This window comes from Microcebus murinus, chromosome 4, assembly GCF_040939455.1.
Source record: "Microcebus murinus isolate Inina chromosome 4, M.murinus_Inina_mat1.0, whole genome shotgun sequence".
NCBI classification, from domain to species: Eukaryota; Metazoa; Chordata; class Mammalia; order Primates; family Cheirogaleidae; genus Microcebus; species Microcebus murinus.
The window spans coordinates 8,257,773-8,276,940 of NC_134107.1; the positions used below are offsets into that span (position 1 = coordinate 8,257,773).

At 57.6% G+C, this 19,168-nt stretch overlaps 2 protein-coding genes across 2 annotated transcripts in view; both read right to left on the bottom strand.

Annotated features, from left to right (window-relative positions):
• The window catches only part of ACY3 (aminoacylase 3), a 189,597-nt gene that overhangs the window by 26,573 nt on the left and 143,856 nt on the right, over positions 1-19,168 (bottom strand). The gene's annotated exons all lie outside the window — the stretch shown is intronic.
• On the bottom strand, positions 6,423-17,343 carry UNC93B1 (unc-93B1 regulator of TLR signaling). The gene is made up of 11 exons (XM_012757422.2): positions 17,173-17,343; positions 16,901-17,042; positions 16,319-16,472; positions 13,280-13,441; positions 12,924-13,056; positions 12,388-12,481; positions 11,772-11,896; positions 11,081-11,263; positions 10,386-10,659; positions 8,321-8,439; positions 6,423-7,103 (listed from the first exon to the last, which is right to left on the bottom strand). The coding sequence occupies exons 1-11, from the start codon at positions 17,260-17,262 to the stop codon at positions 6,774-6,776; spliced, it is 1,806 nt and encodes a 601-aa protein (XP_012612876.1). The 5' UTR covers positions 17,263-17,343; the 3' UTR covers positions 6,423-6,773.

Below are 19,168 nucleotides of genomic sequence, written 5' to 3' on the forward strand. Positions count from 1 at the left end.
CGTCCCAATATCTGCAGATCCCTGGGCTGGGCTGCCCCCTGCCCGCAGAAGATGCTAGCCACCGAATGAAACAACTGGTGTTTTCCATTCCCTTTGGAGGACCTCCCTGATCAAGAGATGGGACCCAAGGGTCAGCTCAATTAGCTGCTGTTAGCACCAGAGAGCTAATGGGTTTGTCGCCTATAAAAAGAAAACTACAGAATGTATTGCTCACGGCATCCTGATACACAATACAAAATGATTCATAGTTTGACCTGTGCCAAAGTCTCCAAATTCAACAACCAGCATAAGACCTTACCTACTCACAAAATACCAAATGCTCACCTCTCGAACAAGACAGGAAAATCTCTACATTTGCAGTCCTGTTCCAACAGACTGGAACAAGGCCAAGGGTGAATAGCATTGAATGTGACCCTCTAATCGTAAATTCTAAGAGGGGTCAACCTCTACCTTTGATGTGTACCTATCTAAGCTGCAAATTTTACCAAAAATATAAACTGCATAATCAACAATGCTAATGATAATGTCTCAAGGACAGTTAAGAATTAAAATTGGCACATCATAAAGTGTCTTCCAATAGAAAATGCTCCCAAATCCCCGTGTGTGTGCAGATGGTAAATGAGGTCCCCAACAATGCCCGTGCTAAGCTGAATAGGTCTGCAAACCCATGCCATTGCACAAAGTGTCCTGCCTGGCTTCCGAGCCATTCTTTGCTTGGTCTTGTCTCCTTTGAGTGTAGCTTGAATCTAGGACACTTGCCACCCCTTGGGGGAGTCCACTCAGATCTGAAATAAATGGGCCATATTTTGGCCCCGTTGCCATCAGAATCATTTGATTTATTCAATATTCTGCAGTGGCCGCAGGCTCCTAGAATCTAAAATAATAAATAATCTCCAATGATATATAATCTGTTGAAGTTCTTCAGTTGATACTTTTTAATTTTAATTTTTTTAATTTTTTTTTGAGACAGAGTCTCACTCTATTGCCCAGGCTAGAGTGAGTGCCGTGGCATCAGCCTAGCTCACAGCAACCTCAAACTCCTGGGCTCAGGCGATTCTCCTGCCCCAGCCTCCTGAGTAGCTGGGACTACAGGCACATGCCACCATGTCCGGCTAATTTTTTCTATATATTTTTAGTTGGCCAATTAATTTCTTTCTATTTTTAGTAGAGACAGGATCTCGCGCTCTTCCTCTGGCTGGTTTTAACTCCTGACCTTGAGCAATCCACCTGCTTCGGCCTCCCAGAGTGCTAGGATTACAGGTGTGAGCCATCACGCCTGGCCAGCACTTTTAAATTAATAGGGAGTCATACTTTATAATAAAAGGCCCCCAAATGACAAATTACCCCCCACATGAGGTGTCTAACTTTCTTTACTCTATACATTAATATTATTAGCAGACAGAATCACTCTAAAATACTGGAAATGGCTTCCAAAATAGACCACGGAGCATCTTGGGTTTCTCAAATCCACAATAAGACATGCCCGTGGGGGACAGAATGATTGAGTGGCCCGCCCATTTCTCCAGGGCATCTGTAGGTCTTTGTACCTCCCTGATCAATAAGGCTACAGGCTCCAAGATTGTAAGTTTGGCTCAGAATTATTATATTCCAAATTCCAGAGCAATTACCCTTGCGTCCCTGCTAATGTCTGCTTAGGTGCCGGATTCATTCCTACGGAGGACTGCGATCCCGCCGCCACGGGCTCCATTCCAAGGGGGACTCCCAGGTCACCTGCCCCATTAACCGCTCCCCACAGGGAGAGCCTCTCACTTCCCCTCCCACCCTGCACCCCCCTAAAGATCACACCACTCCTCAAATCTCTTCAAAAATCGGCCTTAAGCCCCACATATTTCTCCCCTTTTCTCTTTTGTGCCCAAAATTCCTCCAAACAACCTTCATCGGCACAGCTGACACCTAAACAGTGCGGGGGGGAGGGGTACCAACCCCCCCCATGCAGTCGAAAATCCACACACAACTTTTGACTCCCCCGAAATGTAACTACCAATACGCTGTCATTGCCCCGAAGCCCTCTGGGTAGTATAAACAGCTGAGTGACACATTTGTGAATGCTATATACTCATTACATACTGTGTTCTCACAGCTCGTGGCCTGCGTGACTGGCCTCTTTCACTGAGCGTGGTTTCAGGGCTCAGCTACATTGTACGGTGGGTCAGTCCTTTGGCATCGGCAGGAATTTCAAATCCTGCCAGCCCCAGGCCTCACCTTGGCCCACGGTCAACCAAATGAAAACCCAGAGCCACCCTTCCTACCCACTCTTGTTTCCTCCCAGACCCGACCCGGCCCTTCTCCTTGACCAATTCTTTTGCTGTTTACTATGTATGTGTGAGGCTGGGGGCGGCCCCCCTCCCCTCCCTAGATCAAAAAAGAAAAGGCTCACGAGACCAGGCCCGCCAGGCCCCACTGAGAACAACCACACCTAGACGTCCACCTGGATAAGAAAGTTTTGGCTCCTGGATTCCGCAAATACCGCCAGCCCCTCTTATTTCTCAATGACCACCAAAGGTCGCAGTGGAAAAACCCCAGGTTTTCCTGCCCAAAGTCCTCAGCCCACTTAAAACGGTATAAAACCTTCTCCCCTTTCAAGGTGTGATTTCTTGGGCCCCCCTCTTTTGGGACCCACGAACCTTGCCTGGGAACACTCAATAAAGCGACGTTGTTTGCCCCCCCCCCTTGTCTGCTTCTTTCGCCACCGAAAAACTTTACACTATGTGATTAATACATTTTATTCCTTGTCTCTTAAAAACGATGTGTCATTCATCCCAACATTCATAAATTCCTGGAGAGGTCGGGGAGGCCAGGCAAGAAATACTCCGTGCCTGGGTTCTCAAAGACTGCAGTGAAGGTGCCGGCCCAAGCTCAGCGGTGGGGAGTCTGCTTCCAGGTTCATGCCCCGGGTTGCTGGTGGCTTGTTGGAATAAGGACCTCATTCTTCACAGGCTGTTGCCCACACGCCACTGTCAGCTACTTGCCATGTGGGCCTCTCCATCAGGCAGGTCACAAGTGGCGGCTGGTGTCATCGGAGCAAACAAGCACACCAGAAAGAGTGTGAGCAAGACAGCTCAGACTCCTGACAACTCACACTTGTAACCCACCCTCAGGAGGGACACCCCATTGCTTTTGCCATTGTGTTAGCTTTCCATTGCTGTGCAACAAATTGCCAGCAGTTCAGAAGCTTGCAATGACACCAGTCTGTTGTCTTGCAGTTGATGTGGGGCAGGACCCTGGCATGGCATACCCGGGGTGTCTGCTCAAGGCCTCACAAGACCGCAGTCGAGGTGTGGGCTGGGCTGTGTTCTCATCTGGGGGGCCAGGTCCTCTTCATTCTGGTTGTTGGCAGAAGTTTTAGTTTCCTAAGTCGTAGCACCGAGGTCCTCGTTTCCCTGTGGGCTGTCCGCTGGGGACCACGCCACTCTCAGCTCCCAGAGGCCTCCTGGCAGGCACACCACTGTGGCTTGTCTTGCCACAAGCAGGCAGGCGAGGCCTCTCTGGCATGTCCCCTTCTTTTAAAAGACTCACCTAATTGGATCAGGTCCACCCAGGTCATGTCCCTTTTGATTAGCTCAAAGGCACTAGAATGACATGCCATCGAACTCACGCGTGGGGTGCACGCCAGCGAGCGAGTCTTGCAGGCCAGCTTAGAATCAGTTTGTCAAAAGAAACTCACTCGGTCCAGCCACAATCAAGAGGTGGAGATTACACAAAGGCATGAAGGGCTAAAGGTTGGAGATTACCGGGAGCCCTTCTAGAAGCTTCCTACTGCACACACTTACTTGGCAGCCTCTCTCTGACAGTTGGGGGAGGCATGGGAGAGGGTGTCTAATCTTGCACCTTTCTGTGTCTGCTGTCCTTTACTCACAGTTGATTTGCTTCCTTGTGTGTTCTGTCATTTGGGACTACGAGTTCAGCTTCACAGGGGCATTATCTAGGCCGTTGTGGGTGACAAGGCTTAAGGAATCCATCCAGAGAGGTCTTCTGTGTGGTTGGCCAGGAGCCCCAGGGGTATCACTAAGACAAGCCTAGTTTTCAATGTTAATTTCTCAACTTTGGGGTTCCTAGGCTGTACAGTGTGAAAATACAAAACTCTCCTGGGAAAATTGTTCCCCACCCAAAGCTCCAGTTTCATTACATCTTTCTGTTCCTCTGGGTGCAAGTTTTTTCGTGCATGGCCTTCAAACCAGCTCCCTGCCTGGTAGGGGCTCCCAGGCCTCCGCAGGGCCTGGCATGGCCTTGACAGCCCAGCCCGGCCCCGCCCCTTGGGCAGCTGCACCATCAGCTTCTCTGTCCCCACCCTGGTTCTCGGTTCCCTCTTTATTTTTAGTCCTGGGGGACTTCTGCTTATTTTCTTGAGAGCTCAGCTATATATTTAAAAGGAAGTCTGTTTCTTTTTCGGCTTTTCTAGGTGTTTTGAAGAAGGAAAATTTTCAAGTTATTTAATGTGCTACTGAGATTTTAAAGATGGTTAACATCTTGGACTGGAGGTTGCTGGAATCGTAACATTTTCAAATCTCCATAGTGCAGGCTGACAAAATCATGGGGTTGCTTTGGGAGCAATGGTGGCTATGACAGGCAGAGCCCGGGACACAGTGTGATCTTCCACTCGGGAATCCAGAACCTCCACCTGGTCCCCTTATCTGGGGGTGATGGAGACAGGGGAGATGACACCAATGTCAATGTTATCACTTAACAATGAGGCTAAGAGACTGGCATTCTCACCTGGTCACTCAGTTACCTCTGCCCGAGGAGCCAGCCGGCGGGGGCTTGCTGCCCCGCCCTGCTGCGCTGCCTGCCTGGTGCGCGCATGTGTTGCCTACTGTGTCATGTGGTGCCTGTCACATGTGGCCTGTCATGTGTTGCCTGGCACATGCCAGAGTGTGGGCATCACCCTCATGCCAGGAGCAGCCAGGTGGCATGTGAAGCCTTCTCGTGGGACACGCCTGGCCATTCCCCCTGCCTGCACTGCCTTCAGGCCTTTCCAACACCAGAGTCTTTGGCCATCAGCATGACAGATGTTAGAAATGGCTCGGAACTGTGACAAATTGTAGACCCATAGTCCAGGCACCCCCTGCCCCACATTCGCCCAGCACACGAAGGTGCCCACAGCTTTCCAATAGCACCTTGCCCCGTGTTCAGAGGCTTCGCCTCTGGGTGCCTGGTTGCCCAACTGGAGTTGGGCTGGACGCCTGCCACAGGAGCTGCCACATCAGCCTCCGGGGGACTTGCCTACAGATGCTGATGGGGAACTGAAAGGAGAGAGCTGTCGCTTCACCACGTGACCATTTCTGTCCCTGAAGTCTGTGTATGAGGCAGGCGGCTCTCCTTCCAAAATTTATTAAATAGAAGATTCAAAATCTTCTGCTGCACCCTTGTGAGTTTCCTGCAGGGTCTGGGACCTTGGAGTCACCACGCTAAGGGGTCCAACACACGTCTTCTCTTTTACAAAGATACACTTTACAGGGAAGGAACTTGGGGCTCGGACGGTCGACGCCTTGCCCAAGGTCACAGCCTGGTTCCAGGGCCCACCAGAGGCTGCTAGAACCGAGCTCTCGTGAGGGCAGAGGACAGAGGGCCATGGTTGAGAATGTGGGATTCGATGAATGAGTGTGGAGCCTCCAGGTAGGGACAAGGGTCTGGCCCTCACCTGGGATCAAGGGGGAATGAAGAGTGGTGTACCCCAGCAGAGGACCCTGTGGGGTGCAGTGGGGGGCTCCATTACCCTTGTATGGCCCCCTTGCCTGTCCTCACTCAACTGTTCAGAGCTCTTCTCCGTAGGGTCTTGGTCTCCTCTGGACAGAAAGGGGCTGGGGGACCGGCCCCTTTGGCCCTTAGAAGGGGTCTGTCCCCATTTCCAGCCTCTGTGTTTCTCACGGGCATGGTGGCTGAGGCTGCAAAGGGCAGAAACCAAGTTTACCTGGGTTCCAGGGACCATTTCCCAGGCCCATACTGGGCACGGGCTGACTCCAGCGTGGCTCAGAAGTGGGACCTGCCTCAAAAGGTGGCACTTGGAGAGCTGTGGCATAAACGCCCAAATAGACAAAAAGGATGGGGGATGGGAGGGCTGGGGACACTTGTAGAGATGATGGGGGGCCGGTGCCTGGGCTTCTGGAGTCTGTCCCTTCCTCTAGACCCACAAGGGACTAGCAGCTCCATCCCGCTCTCCTCTGCTGAGGTCCCCGCAAGCCACTAGAGCGGCTTCTTTTTCCAGGGTGGATGGGCTGGGGCCGGCAAAGCAGGCGGAGTGGGGAGGGGGGGGCCTCGGGGACACTCCGCCCCGCAGGAGGCCCGAACCCCCCACCTCTGGTCGTTCTGAGGGGTCAAGGCCTCTATGACAGTGCCCCAGCGGCCTGGTCTGCCAGGCGCACACGCCAGGTGCTCTCTGTCCCCCACGGCCTGAGACTCCGCAGTCAGGACAATACAAAATCTCTTTATTGCTCATTTTCTATAAAAAGTCGAGGCTCTTGGCAGACCTTGGGCACAGGAGGTGCAAAGCGCGTGTCACCCGCGTCCAGGCCAGTGCTCCGGCGGGACTGGGGCGCGCGCTGCAGGGAGACCCCGGCCCCTCCAGGGCTGGGCACGCGCTGGGGCGGCCCGGGGTTTCGGTGCCAGGGTGGGGGTGGGGTCTCCAGGCCCCGTCCCTCCCCACAGGGGGCTGCGGAAGTTCCAGGTGACCAGGGGCGCTCAGAGGGGCGTTCCCTGGGCAGGACAGAGGGTCCTTCCCAGACAGCGCAGGACGCAGAGGCCGGGCGGGCCGCCCCTCACTGCTCCTCGGGCCCGTCGCCGCCCAGCGCCTGCTCGTAGGGGCAGGACCGGCGGTGCAGGCCGGCGGGCTCGGGGCCGGGCCGGGGCCCCGCGGGCAGCACCTCCTCCTCCGCGCCGTCTCCCCCGCCGCCGCCGCCGGTGCGCTCGTCCTCCGCGTCGCTCTCGTCAGAGTTGTCCTCCTCCAGGTAGCGGTAGCCGCGCACCTTGTGCTGGGGCCGCGGGATGCGGGGCTGGCGCGGGACCACGCCCCGCCACAGCTTCTGCTCCATCCGCAGGTACGAGGCCGCGGCCGCCACCAGCGTCACCAGCAGCACCACCAGCTTAGCCTGGGCACAAGGGAAGGGATGCAGGGGACCCGCAGGCCTCGCCTCCTGCGCCGGGACAGGCCCACTCCCATCCCCGCCTCGCACCCCAGCCCCCCCCCCACCATTCCCACCCTGGGAGCCCCACCACCGCCTGACTCCCCAACTCCCTCCACCCACGCCCCTGGGCCCCTCCTGCAGGCAAGGCTCGAATCCCAGCGCCGCCCCTGGCAGTCACCAGTGGGGACCCCAGTTTCGCTCTCTGTAAGAGGGGAGAGCGATATCCCCTCGCTTCATAGGGAAGATGTGCAGATGTCAATGAAGTGCGGTCCAGGCCTGGCCCTCCTGGGCACCCTTTAGATGACTGTGTCCCTCAAACGCCAGTGGACCATAGCAACGCTTTCCAGACATTTGTTTTTCTTTTTGAGACAGAGTCTCGCTCTGTTGCCCAGGCTAGAGTGAGTGCCATGGCGTCAGCCTAGCTCACAGCAACCTCAAACTCCTGGGCTCAAGCGATCCTTCTGCCTCAGCCTCCCGAGTAGCTGGGACTACAGGCATGCGCCACCATGCCCAGATAATTTTTTCTATATATATTAGTTGGCCAATTAATTTCTTTCTATTTATAGTAGTGACAGGGCCTCTCTCTTGCTCAGGCTGGTTTTGAACTCCTGACCTTAAGCAATCCGCCCGCCTTGGCCTCCCAAAGTGCTGGGATTACAGGCGTGAGCCACCTCGCCCGGCCCAGACATTTTTGACTGTAACCCACAGTCAGAAATTGTACATCATAACTGAATGCACACATATCTTCGTGCATACGCCCTATTTCCTATAGTATTTCATCTTTGAAACATGCTGGTCAGGACCGGCCACACTGGCCCACCACTGCTGGGGAGCAGGGCACGAGGAGCCCACTCCCCTGCAGGCCACGGAGGGAGACGGACCCTGAGCATCCAGTGCCAGCCCAATGTCTGGTGACAGGGCAAGTGGAATGCACCCACAAGGAAAGGGCAGACTGTGAACCCCTTCAGAGATGAGTAAACTGAGGCTGGCAGGAAGTGAGGCAGTAAGTGGGGTGCTGGGTTGGGGGCCACCCAGTGGGCTGGGGGAATAGGTTTTTGGCCAAGGGCCTGGCCTTTGGGACGTGGTGCTCTTAAGGAGGCTGTGAAGCCAGGGCGGGTGCTCAGAAAGTATCTGTTTCCTGGGGGTGGGGCCTGGGACCCCCTAACCCCACCCAGTCTCACCTTCATGGGCAGGCTGGAGCCCAGGTACACGATGAAGATGGCCACGGCCTGCCACCAGTGGTAGATGGTGAAGATGAAGTCCTGCCTCTCTTTGTCCTCATACAGGATTCCCAAAAGGGCTGCAGGCAAGTGAGACAGGGCAGGCAGGGGAGAGGTGTCACCTGGGGCCTGGGGGTGCTGATGCCCCACCTGCCACTCCCCTAGGCCCTGCGCTGGTCCCAGCTCAGGACAGGAGAGTGCCCAGGGAGCTCAGTAAGCCGGTCCTGGCCCGCCCCCTAGTGGAGCCCCTGGTTACCACGCTGCCCTGATGCGAAGCACAGGTAAGAGCAGGGAAGCCGGGCTGTGTGGGTGCAGGTGGGTCTCACACTCTGGGACACATGTGTGGCCCCAAAAGAAGAAAGCTCTGTGCTCAGTCATGTCCTGTCCCTGACCCCAGGCTCGCAGTGCCAAGTATGCAGGGGCTGTGTCTCCTCCGCCAGGGTTAGGGAGGCCAAACTCTTTGCAGCAACAAACTTCCTGCCAATCACACCTGAAGCTAGCTAAGTGTGGGAAGGTGGGGGACTTGTTTCCCCAAGAATCCTCCCCGGAGTGGGCAGAACGAGCACTGGACAGGGAGCCAGGAGAGATAGACTCGTTCTCAGGACTGCACAGTGGAGAGAGTTGAGAGTTGAGAGGTACAGAGATGTGAATTCAAATACTGGCTCTGCAGGTGACTCGGGGTAAGTTACTTAACTCCCAGAGCCACCTTTCCCGACTGTGCAATGAGCTTACATGTATTATATGTGTGTTATATGTTGTGTTATGAAATTCTAAAGTGAGAAAGCCCGCACAGCACCTGGTGAATTGTGCAAGCCGGCATTAACCCCTTTGCCAGGCACTCAGGACATTAACACCTCTGTCCTGGGGCCCTGCAATGTGACTGTACCCCACAGTGCTGCTATAAAGGGACACAGAGCTCCTGGGGTCCACAAGGAGGAGATGGGACATGAAGCTGGGCAGAGGGGATGTCAGGACTAGGCCCAAGTCCACATGCAACGTGGGCCCAGGATACCCAGGCTGGACTCTCCCCAGTGTTGGCTGCCCTAGAGCCAAAGGGGCAAGAGAGCATGGTCCAGAGTGTGGGGCTCCACCCCTTACAGCAGACAGAGACAGAGACGCCTGACTGTCTCTCAGATGGTGGGTGCAGGGGTCGCCTGAGCCCGCCTCTGCAGCAGGCACCACCTCCACCACTCCACACCACAGGGGTGACATTCAAAATATTAACAGCACTGGTCCATCAGAACAGATGCACATGTGGATGTCCCACATGGCTGCACCTGGGTGCACCAACTTCACGTCATTGGCACATGCCCACCTGCAAGCCGAGAGCATCACACAACTGAACTGGGGCCCACCTCCGCCTTCTACAAACAGGCCGGTTCCCCAGCAGCCCATACTTGGGGCCTGGACCCTGGTACTGGGAAGACTGGGCTGGGGCTTCCTGCCGGCTCCTGGTTTCTCTCTATAAAAAGGCCCATATCTGTGCCTATGCCTTGGGGTATGGACAGGGCCACCTGCTGCTACCCATGCTCCCTGGAGCAGAGACCCCGACATCTGCTCCCAGTACCATGAAAACTACACCAAGGTAGGCCCTGTCCTCTAGTATGAAAAGGAGAGATCCATGATGTGTTTTGTCACACTGTCCCTAAGGAGTGTCCACAGAGCCCCACACTCACCCTGTGTATCACAAGATCTCACACTGACCCCCCCCCCAGTGTCCACAGGGCTCCATGGCCATCCTGGAGTGTCAACAGAACATCCATGGCATGGAACTCCCACACCTGCCTCCAGGGTGTCCACAGCCCTGCCCATCTGTCCCCACAATGTCCACAGGACTTTCTTCCACCCCTGGAGTCTCCACAGAAATCCCCACCCACCTTTGCCATGTCCACAGGACCCCACAGCAGACCCCTTGAGTGTCCATGGGACCCCGTGTCTGTCCGTGGGATGTCTATGCCCCACCAGCCGCCCAGAGGTGGCCATAAGGCCCTGGCCCAGCCCCCCCAGTGCCCACAGCTATACTCACTGCTGAGTCCAGTCTTGTTGAGGGCACTGCCCACACCCCAGAGGGCGGCTGCCATGTATAGGATCCAGCTGTGCTTCAGGACCCGAGGCACAGGGGCCCAGAAGAAGAGGCTGAGGGTGAGCAGCAGGTGCAGCCCCGCCCCAGCCACGAGGGGCACAGGCCGTGGCAGCCACAGCCCCAGCAGGCCCAGGACTGAGGCAGCCGAGGCACCCAGGCTGTAAGCCACGAGGAGGTAGGCCAGCCGTTCCAGCCCCACGGAGCACACGCCGTAGCTCTGAGGGGACAGGGATGAGCACTGGAGGTCAGACAGCTGAGGCTCTGGCCCTCCCCACACGAGGTGTCACTTAGGCCACACCCTGCCCTCTCTGGACCACCAGGTGCTAACACCCATCAAGGCTCTGAGGGCACAAAGTGAAGATTCTTGGACTGTGTCCCTCAACACCAAGGTCTGCACTCCCCGTCAACCAAATGCTTTACGGCTGTTATCCCATGTCACCTTCAGAGAAGTTAAAATACCTTGCCCAAGGTAAAGGAGGAACGGGGGCAAGAGAGAGAGAGGAAGAGGGAAAGGAATGTTTGGGACATACTTGTACTGCTTATACATAGAATTAGAACTTGTTCGTTGTTAATCTGAAATTCAGGTTTAATTGGACACCCTGTCTTTCACCTGGCCACCCGCTGCAGGCTGTACTTACCAGGGCGATGCCAGTGCAGGCAAAAAGCACCTCGAAGCCGCTGTAAATAAAGAAGGGCACGAGGTGGCGCAGGCGGAAGTCACGCACGTGCTTGAAGGGCAGCTGGAAGATGTTGCCCCAGCCCACGCTGCGCAGGTCGATCTCCTCCGTGGGCCGGTAGGCGGCGCCGCACAGGCCCAGCACCTGCGGACCCACGCGGTGAAGGGGCGGCCAGCGAGGCCCCTGGCCCCGCCCCCGGGCGTCAGCCCCGCCCCGCAGGCACACTTCTAAGCCCCGCCCCCACCCTGAGGCCCCGCCCCTCCGGCCACCCAGAAGTCTGGCTGGGCCTCGCCTTAGCCCCGCCTTCCAGCCCAAGGCCCCGCCCATCAGACGCACCAATAGCCGCAGCCACGCCCCCCACGCCTCAGTTCTGCCTCCCAGCTCCGCCCTGGTTGGAGCCACGCCTTCCAGCCCTGGACCCTGGGTCCCGTCCCCAGCAACCCCGACTCGGGTCTCCATCCGTCCCGTAGGACCGCGTCTCCAGCACAACCCTGGAACCAGGTCTAGCACCCTCCCCATGGCCTCCGGTCTGCAGGCATCGGCCTAGCCCCAGCCTCAGGCCCCTGCCAGACCGCGCCTCCAGGCCTAGGGCCCGCCCGGAGGCCGAACTGCCCGGCCCAGACCCCTTCCCCCATCCCATCCCCGGCCGCACCAGCAGCATGGCCAGGAAGGCCACCGCCATGAGCACGCTCTCCACCATGATGAGGTTTCGGCTCCGCGGCAGTGTCCGCAGAACCGTCTTGTTGAAGCCGGCGAGGATGCCGTGGCTGTTAGTGCCTGGGAGCGGGCAGGAGGGAGGGACACTGTCAACCCAGCCTCAGGGAAACGCAGCGCGGCGTCATGTGTGCTTCCTCTGAGGAGCCGTTTGCAGGTGAGGGCGGCAGGTGCTGGGAGTGCCCCAGGAGGGGAGCAGCTCTCCCTCCCTTCCCACGGTATTGCCCTGCGGCTGGGGGTACACCAGTCCACCTCACAGCTCCATACACCCACCCCGCACTGACTGAGCTCTCTGCACGGTAGGCCTGGCCCCAAGAGAGATCCCACTAGCAGCCTCAGCCCAGATGGCACCTCCTCCAGGCAGCCTTCCCTGCCCTCTCACCCTCCCACCCCAGGCTGGGTTAGATGTCTTAACTCCATACTCCTACAGGGCCCTGTGCCTTGCCCACCAGAGCTGTGGGACTGGGCTCTCAGCCCTAAAGCCCGTGAAGGCCCAGTGTTGCTGAATGACTGAATAGGGGAGGCTTTGGGGGCTCCCCCCCATGAAAACTAACCGCAGCTCTGCACGTTGAACAGCGTGTGGTTCAGGTCGTACAGGTAGTGGTTCAGGAAATAAATCATGGGCAGCTGGGCGCAGGCGAAGCTCAGCTGTGGACAGGGAGGCAGTCGGGGCCAGACTCAGGCACAGCGCCAGGCAGGGGACACTGGCATGGTCTGGGTACAGCCTTGGGGGGAAGGGAGCCCTCCTACTTCCTGGGGGGCCTGGTGAGGGGGTGCCAGATGAGGTCTCAGTGGCTATGGGCGAGCAGGCTGGGGCTAGCTGCAGAAAGGTGGGGCTGGGCGTGGTGGCACATGCCTCTAGTCCCAGCGACTTGGGAGGCTGAGGCAGGGTCGCCTGAACCCAGGAGTTCAAGGCCAGCCTAGGCAACATGGTGAGAGGGAGGGAGGGAGGGAGGGAGGGAGGGAGGAAGGAAGGAAGGAAGGAAGGAAGGAAGGAAGGAAGGAAGGAAGGAAGGAAGGAAGGACTAGCGGGCTGAGACTGTGAAATGGGCTCCAGTGTGCCCCCCACAAAGGGCCCACATGCACTCACATGGAAGAAGCTATAGAAGATGGCTTGGAAGACCAGGAGATAGGGCGCATGGGAGCCCCGTGGCGGGCGCTGCTGAGGCCCCTGCTCGTCCTGCTCCTTGTAGTGGGAGTACTCGTAGTACTTCTGAGCCATCCTGGACCGCAGAGGAGAGAAGGCTCGCCCCAGCTCCAGCCACTGCCATGCCGCCACTTTCTGCACCCGAGCCACAGGCTGGCCAGCCCCAGTGTCTCCCAGATGGGGAAACTGAGGCCCAGGGGGCAGAAGGGGCTCACCCAAGGTCCCCCTGCCAATGTTGGCAATACAGCAGAGGCTGGACCAGGTCTCCAGCCTTCTGCTCCGCTGCCCGCCAAGCTCACCTCGTGATGTAGTTGCCCATGGAGGCCCAAAGCGGCACGATGGCCATGCCCAGGGCCACAGCTGAGGGCACAAGCGTGTAGTAGCGCTCCCAGTAGTTGGTGGAGACGAAGAGGGCGTAGATGCCCACAGCCAGGAACATCATCCACTTGGTGCCAAAAAACCTGTGGAGGATGGGAGAGATGCTGGCACCGTGGTTCTACCAGACTGCCATGGCCTGGAACCCAATGGGGTGACAACCCCAGGACCCAGCCCACAAGGCCGTGTGAGGTGGGGAGAGACCCCTGCCCTGGAATCAAGGGCTCCAAGGTGGAGTCTCAGAGATACAAACTTGCTGAGTGGCCTCCGATGAGGCACTCCGTCCATACGCCTCAGTTTTCACAGCTGTAATATGGGCACAGTGGCCTATGGGCACATCTAGCCCTCATGCCTCTCTAGTCCCAGGTACTTGTGGGCTCTCTGACTCTCCCATTCTCCAAGCTCACGTGCTGTGACCTTTGTGTCCAGGGACACATCCCAGGGCTTGACTCAGGCTGGGAGAGAGAAAGAGGCCTCCCTGCTGGGAGCAGCGAGCAGGAGCCCCTACACGCCTGCCTCCCTGTCCATTGCTCCTGTGGTCAGTTGGGAAGTTTCCTCCTCTCTGGGTCTAGGAAAAGGTCACACAGTGACAGTGGAAGGGCCTTGGTGACTGACAGGATAGGAGCCCAGTCAGAGCATGGGGACTGGTCAAGGTGAAAAAAAACTCTACTGGCATCTTCAGGTCTCAAGTTGTGCTCATTAGTTGCTTTCTTCATCTCAACCTCCAGGAAGCTCAAATGTAAATGACTCTGGTTTTCTGATACTTCCTCTTCTATTCCACGGCCCTGGTTCTTTTCATGATCCTGATTTTGCCATATGCTGCGTAGCTAGCTAGGCAGCCTCCTCTGATCTAGGTCATAAAATGCACTGTACATTTGCATGGAGCAAAACAGCAAAAAGTAAAAATGCCGGTAAAAATGCTCATTGAATGCTGGTGAGGACTGATTTAAAAAATGACACATATAGCCAGTAGTCATGCAGATTGGCATAACCCTTTGGCAAATCAGCCCGCTAGTTTTGGCAGGGGGTGAACAGGTGGATGTGAGTCACTTGGCTGGGGTTCAAACCTTCAGTTCCCCAGCTACTGCCTGTGGGACTTGGACAGGTGTTTAACCTCATGGTTTCTTCATGTACAAAATTAGAGCATCTGCCTCGGGTTGTTGCGAATGAAATTGCATATATAAAGTACCCGGCACATAGGAAGCAAGATAAGGGTTAGCTGTTATTATTAAAAGTGATAGGTTTCAGGAGCCATAAATCCTTTCCTATGCCTTTGACCTAGTAAGGGCACTGTGGAGAATTTATCCCAGGAATTTTTAAAAATTTATTTTCAAAAGAAGGAAACAGCTGCAAGCACAGAGGGAACTGCAACTTCCAACTCTCAGCCATAGCTCAGCGCTTCCGTGTCTGCAGAAGCCCTGACCGCAAGGGCTGCGCAGGCTAAGATAGGCGAAGAGAAGAAAAAACGAAAGTGAGAAACCTTAAAATCTGTACCCCCATAATATGCCAAAATAAAAAAAAAAAAAAAAAAAAAAAAAAAAAAAAAACGAAAGTGAGGCCCATGCCTGTAATCCCAGCACTCTGGGAGGCCAAGGAGGGAGGATTGCTCAAGGTCAGGAGTTCGAAACCAGCCTGAGCAAGAGTGAGACACCCCCCCACACCCTGTCTCTACTAAAAATAGAAATTAATTGGCCAACTAAAAACATATGTAGAAAAAATTAGCCAGGCATGGTGGCGCATGCCTGTAGTCCCAGCTACCCGGGAGGCTGAGGCAGGAGGATTGCTTGAGCCCAGGAGTTTGAGGTTGCTGTGAGCTAGGCTGACGCCACAGCTCTCTAGTCCTGGCAGCAGAGTGAGACTCTGTCTCAAAAAAAAAAAAAAAAAAAAAGCGAAAGTGAACATTGCTCACACTCGCTCACAGGCACTCTGGTGACAAGGATGTAAATGCTATCCATTTACAGGTGACAGCAGAGGTGGCCGATTTACTGGAGACTTTACCCTTTGTCTGGTTTCAGTTATGATGATTCTAACGGTATTTGTAAGATTATGAAGAAGAAGATTAACAAGTCAATAAATGGGGTAACTAACGCCCACCCAATCTGTCCACTGGGTCCCCTCCGGGAGGGTGCTGTGGAAGGGATTTTCGCTCTAGCGGCAGGCTGTGCCACTGGCCTGCAGGGCTGAGGTGTAGAGTAGACCCCCTGGGGCACCTGCCCGCCACGCCCCTTTCTGTGAGAAACACCCTCTCAACACCAGTCACAGAGGATCCAGCCAGGGTGTGTGCCTGGGCTTTGCAGATCAGAGAGGCTGCAGAGACTCCAGGCCCCAACCCAGAGGGTCGCAGTGGCCGTGGGCTCCAGGGCAGGAGGCCACATGGGGCACAGGCAAGCCCAGGCAAGGAGCCTGTGGGAATCTGTTGCTCAAAACCAAATGTGGGCCGGGCGAGGTGGCTCACGCCTGTAATCCTAGCTCTCTGGGAGGCAGAGGCAGGCGGATTGCTCAAGGTCAGGAGTTCGAAACCAGCCTGAGCAAGAGCGAGACCCCGTCTCTACTATAAATAGAAAGAAATTAATTGGCCAACTAACATATATAGAAAAATTAGCCGGGCATGGTGGCGCATGCCTGTAGTCCCAGCTACTATGGAGGCTGAGGCAGGAGGATCGCTTGAGCCCAGGAGTTTGAGGTTGCTGTGAGCTAGGCTGACACCCCGGCACTCACTCTAGCCTGGGCGACAAAGTGAGACTCTGTCTCAAAAAACAAACAAACAAACAAAAAAACACCAAATGTGTCCCGGGCAACAGTCTTGTTTCCTTCCCCAAACCCAGGTTTCACCCCTTCGCTCTCACCCTCCCGGGTCACCAAGGCCAGGGAGCGCTCCCTGCCCCCCACAACACCAGAGCAGCCTCTGCATCCCTCCGAGATGGGAGTGACTGCTCGCCACCCCCGGGACAGCTGCGCCCCACCTGATGAGCACAGGCGTGTAGAGCAGGGCCCCGATGGGCGTCACGTTGATGCCCATGAGCATCTTGTTGTCGATGTCGGGCAGCCCCATGTCTCCATACTTCACCTCGCGGTAGGTCTCATCGTAGTGCAGGATCAGCTGCATCTGCAGGAGGCCTGGGGGCAGGGGGCGGGCATGGAGGGAGCAGCCTGGCTCTGGGGGCAACCAAGCAGAGGCAGGAAGGCACGCCTCGCGGGGAGCTCCGGGCACCAAAGGGATCCCCGATTCCCGCGCCCCTCAGGACAGAGGTCGCAGACAGGTGTGCCAAGCATTCTGCCAGCCGGTGGCAGCTTCAGCGGCCCGCCACCTGCATTGCTCCGCCGGCCCTCAGGGCCCCGGGAGCCCAGCCGCCCCGCAGCCACACAGAGGCTCTGGCTGGGACCGGGGACACTGCCCTGCTTGACACTGCCCCCCCCATGGGCGGCCGCAGCTGCCCGCGGGGAGGGCTGATGGGGAAGCGAAAGGGGCCGGGCGGCCGGCGACGGTTTCCATTTCCCGGCCGGCGGGGGCGGGGGCGGGGGCGGGGGCGGGGGCGCCCGCGTACCCAGGTAGACGCCGTAGGTGAGCATGCCGCCCGCGCTGGCCGCCAGCACGTTCTTGAGCACGCCGAGGCGCTTGCGGCGGTAGTAGCGGCGCTCCTCCTCCTCCTCGTTGTAGTTGGGGTAGGCGCCCACCAGCTCGTCCAGCTGCGGGCACGCACGCACGCGCTCGCACCGCCCGGCCGCCCCGCACCGCCCCGCGCCGCCCCGCACGCAGACCCTGGCCCCCGGCCCCGCGCGCCCCCGCGCCCCTCCGCGCCCCCGGCCCGCTCCTCACCGGGGCCTCGGGCCCGTCGGGGACCCCCAGCCGGTCCTCGTCGCCCTGCGGCGCTGCGGCCCCCGCCACCGGGTAGAGCGGCGGCTCCATGCCCGACCCCACGGATCGCGGCGGCGGCCGGGAGCCCCAGCGACTGCCCCGCACTTCCTCCCTCGCCGGCCGCCCGCCCCGCCCCGCGGGCCGCCTCCTCCGCGTCGCTAGTGCAGGGAGTGCCCGCGTGCCCTCTACCAGCGACAGGAGTTCAAATCGCTGCTCAGCCACTCCCCGGCTCTGGACTGTAGGAATCAGCTCCACCTCTCTGTGCCTCAGTTTCCTAACCTGTAAAACAAGGACACTCAGCACTGATTCCGGGGGATGTGGCAGAACTAACTATTGAGTTAATGCAAAGCCTTAAAAAGTGCCAGGCCCGTTCTAAGCTCCCCTAAGCGTTGCCTTGGTCAGCCCCAGCCCCACCTCCAGGCCTTGCTCTTGCAGGTCATCAAGGAGCCCTGCAGGACACTAGTGGCACCCCCTGGACCCACGCCTGAGCCCCCTTAGCTTCAGCTCTGGCATCTGCAAACGGGAGCTCGGGTAGGGCCACTGGGAGGCCGGGATTGTGGCGGCTGCGGGACTACAGAGGGTGACCCCAGCAACACCCTGCAGCCAGGTCAGAGCCTCCCGACCCACCCAGCGGGCACTGGTTCAGGGCTGCCGGTGCCCACGGGGCTCCCACCCTGCGAGCTGACACTCCATAGCGCTGGCTGTCTCCCTGGCCGGAACCACTTGGGACGCTTTTTTAAATATCCAGACAACTGACTTGCAAAAGCTGGCTAGCTAAAACAAAACAAAACCCCCCAAAAGGTAGAAAATATCCAGTTCCCCTCTCCCCTCTGTTCCTCCCGCTCGGAGTTGAGTCTGGTTCACAGGCTGTTGGGGAGTCCCCAAGCTGAGGAGTGCCAAGGACCCTGCCCAGTGCCCGGCCAGCAAATGTCCAGGGGACGGTGGCTGCCGTTTTCAGCTGAGACATGAGGCTCCCAGGTGTCAGATGAAGGGCTCACCCCGTGCGGAGGACCCCGACTCCTGTGTGAGTGCACCCTGGAAACATCACGGGCCGGGGACTGGGGCCTGCCCGGGTTTGAATCCCCGGTGTGTCCTCTCTGGGTGCCCCTGGCCAGGTCACCATACTCTGTCGTCTCAGCTGTAAAGCACAGACAATTTATGTCCGCGCAGTCCATGCGAACTGTGTCTGGCGCACAGTCGGTGCTTAGTAAAGGTTTGCTGAGGGAGCAAGTGAGTGCTGGCAACCTCTACGGCTCGCTGTGTCCTGGGCACTGTGCCCCTGCGGCCTCCACCTTTGCACCCTGGCAGGGGTCACGCTGGCCTCTGGGGGGCCCTGCTCCTTGGCGCCAGGGTGGGTGTAGCCTTCAAGGCTAGCAAGGAGGGGAGTGAAGGCAGGGCCAGGGCCTCAGGGATGAGGCCTGGGGCAACCGCTCCACCGGGAGCGGGGACAGGTGCAGGAGGCGTTCGTGTATGGTGAGCACCCACATATGTTGAGCGTTCACGTGCGTGCACCGGGCGCCCTCTCAGGTGCCGTCTAGATGCGCTCCTGTTTGACCTCCATCCCCAGGGCAGAGGGGCAGTGGGTGGATGCATTCATTCATTCATTCATTCATTCATTCCCTCCCGTCTCAGACACCTGCTGAGCCTGGCTCTCAGGGCCTCAGACCCGCCTAAGAGCATCTCGCTGCCTCACCTGCCGACAGGTTCCTCTGCTCACCTGCTACGTGACCTGGAGCGAGTCACGCCCACTGGCTGGGCCTCAGTTTCCTCACCTGTAAATGGTGTTGACTCTACCTGCCTGACAGGGCTGCTGCGAAGGTCAGGCAGGAGCACCTCCAGAAGGCGCCTGAGAGGGCGCCTGGTGCACGTGCTGCCCTGGAGGCCACAGGTGGAAACAATGTCAGTCCCCAACCCAAGCCCCACAGGTGTCATGGCAGCAGGGCCTGGCCCCTCCTCC

What these genes read in the sequence shown, in the direction of transcription:
- UNC93B1 (XM_012757422.2), bottom strand. Translation starts at nt 17,262, where the DNA reads ATGGAGCCGCCGCTCTACCCGGTGGCGGGGGCCGCAGCGCCGCAGGGC. An exon ending in TCTTCTATAGCTTCTTCCAT is followed by an intron (nt 12,482 to 12,923) that starts GTGAGTGCATGT and finishes CCCTGTCCACAG; the next exon opens with CTGAGCTTCGCCTGCGCCCA. An exon ending in CCTTCCTGGCCATGCTGCTG is followed by an intron (nt 11,264 to 11,771) that starts GTGCGGCCGGGG and finishes GTGGGTCCGCAG; the next exon opens with GTGCTGGGCCTGTGCGGCGC.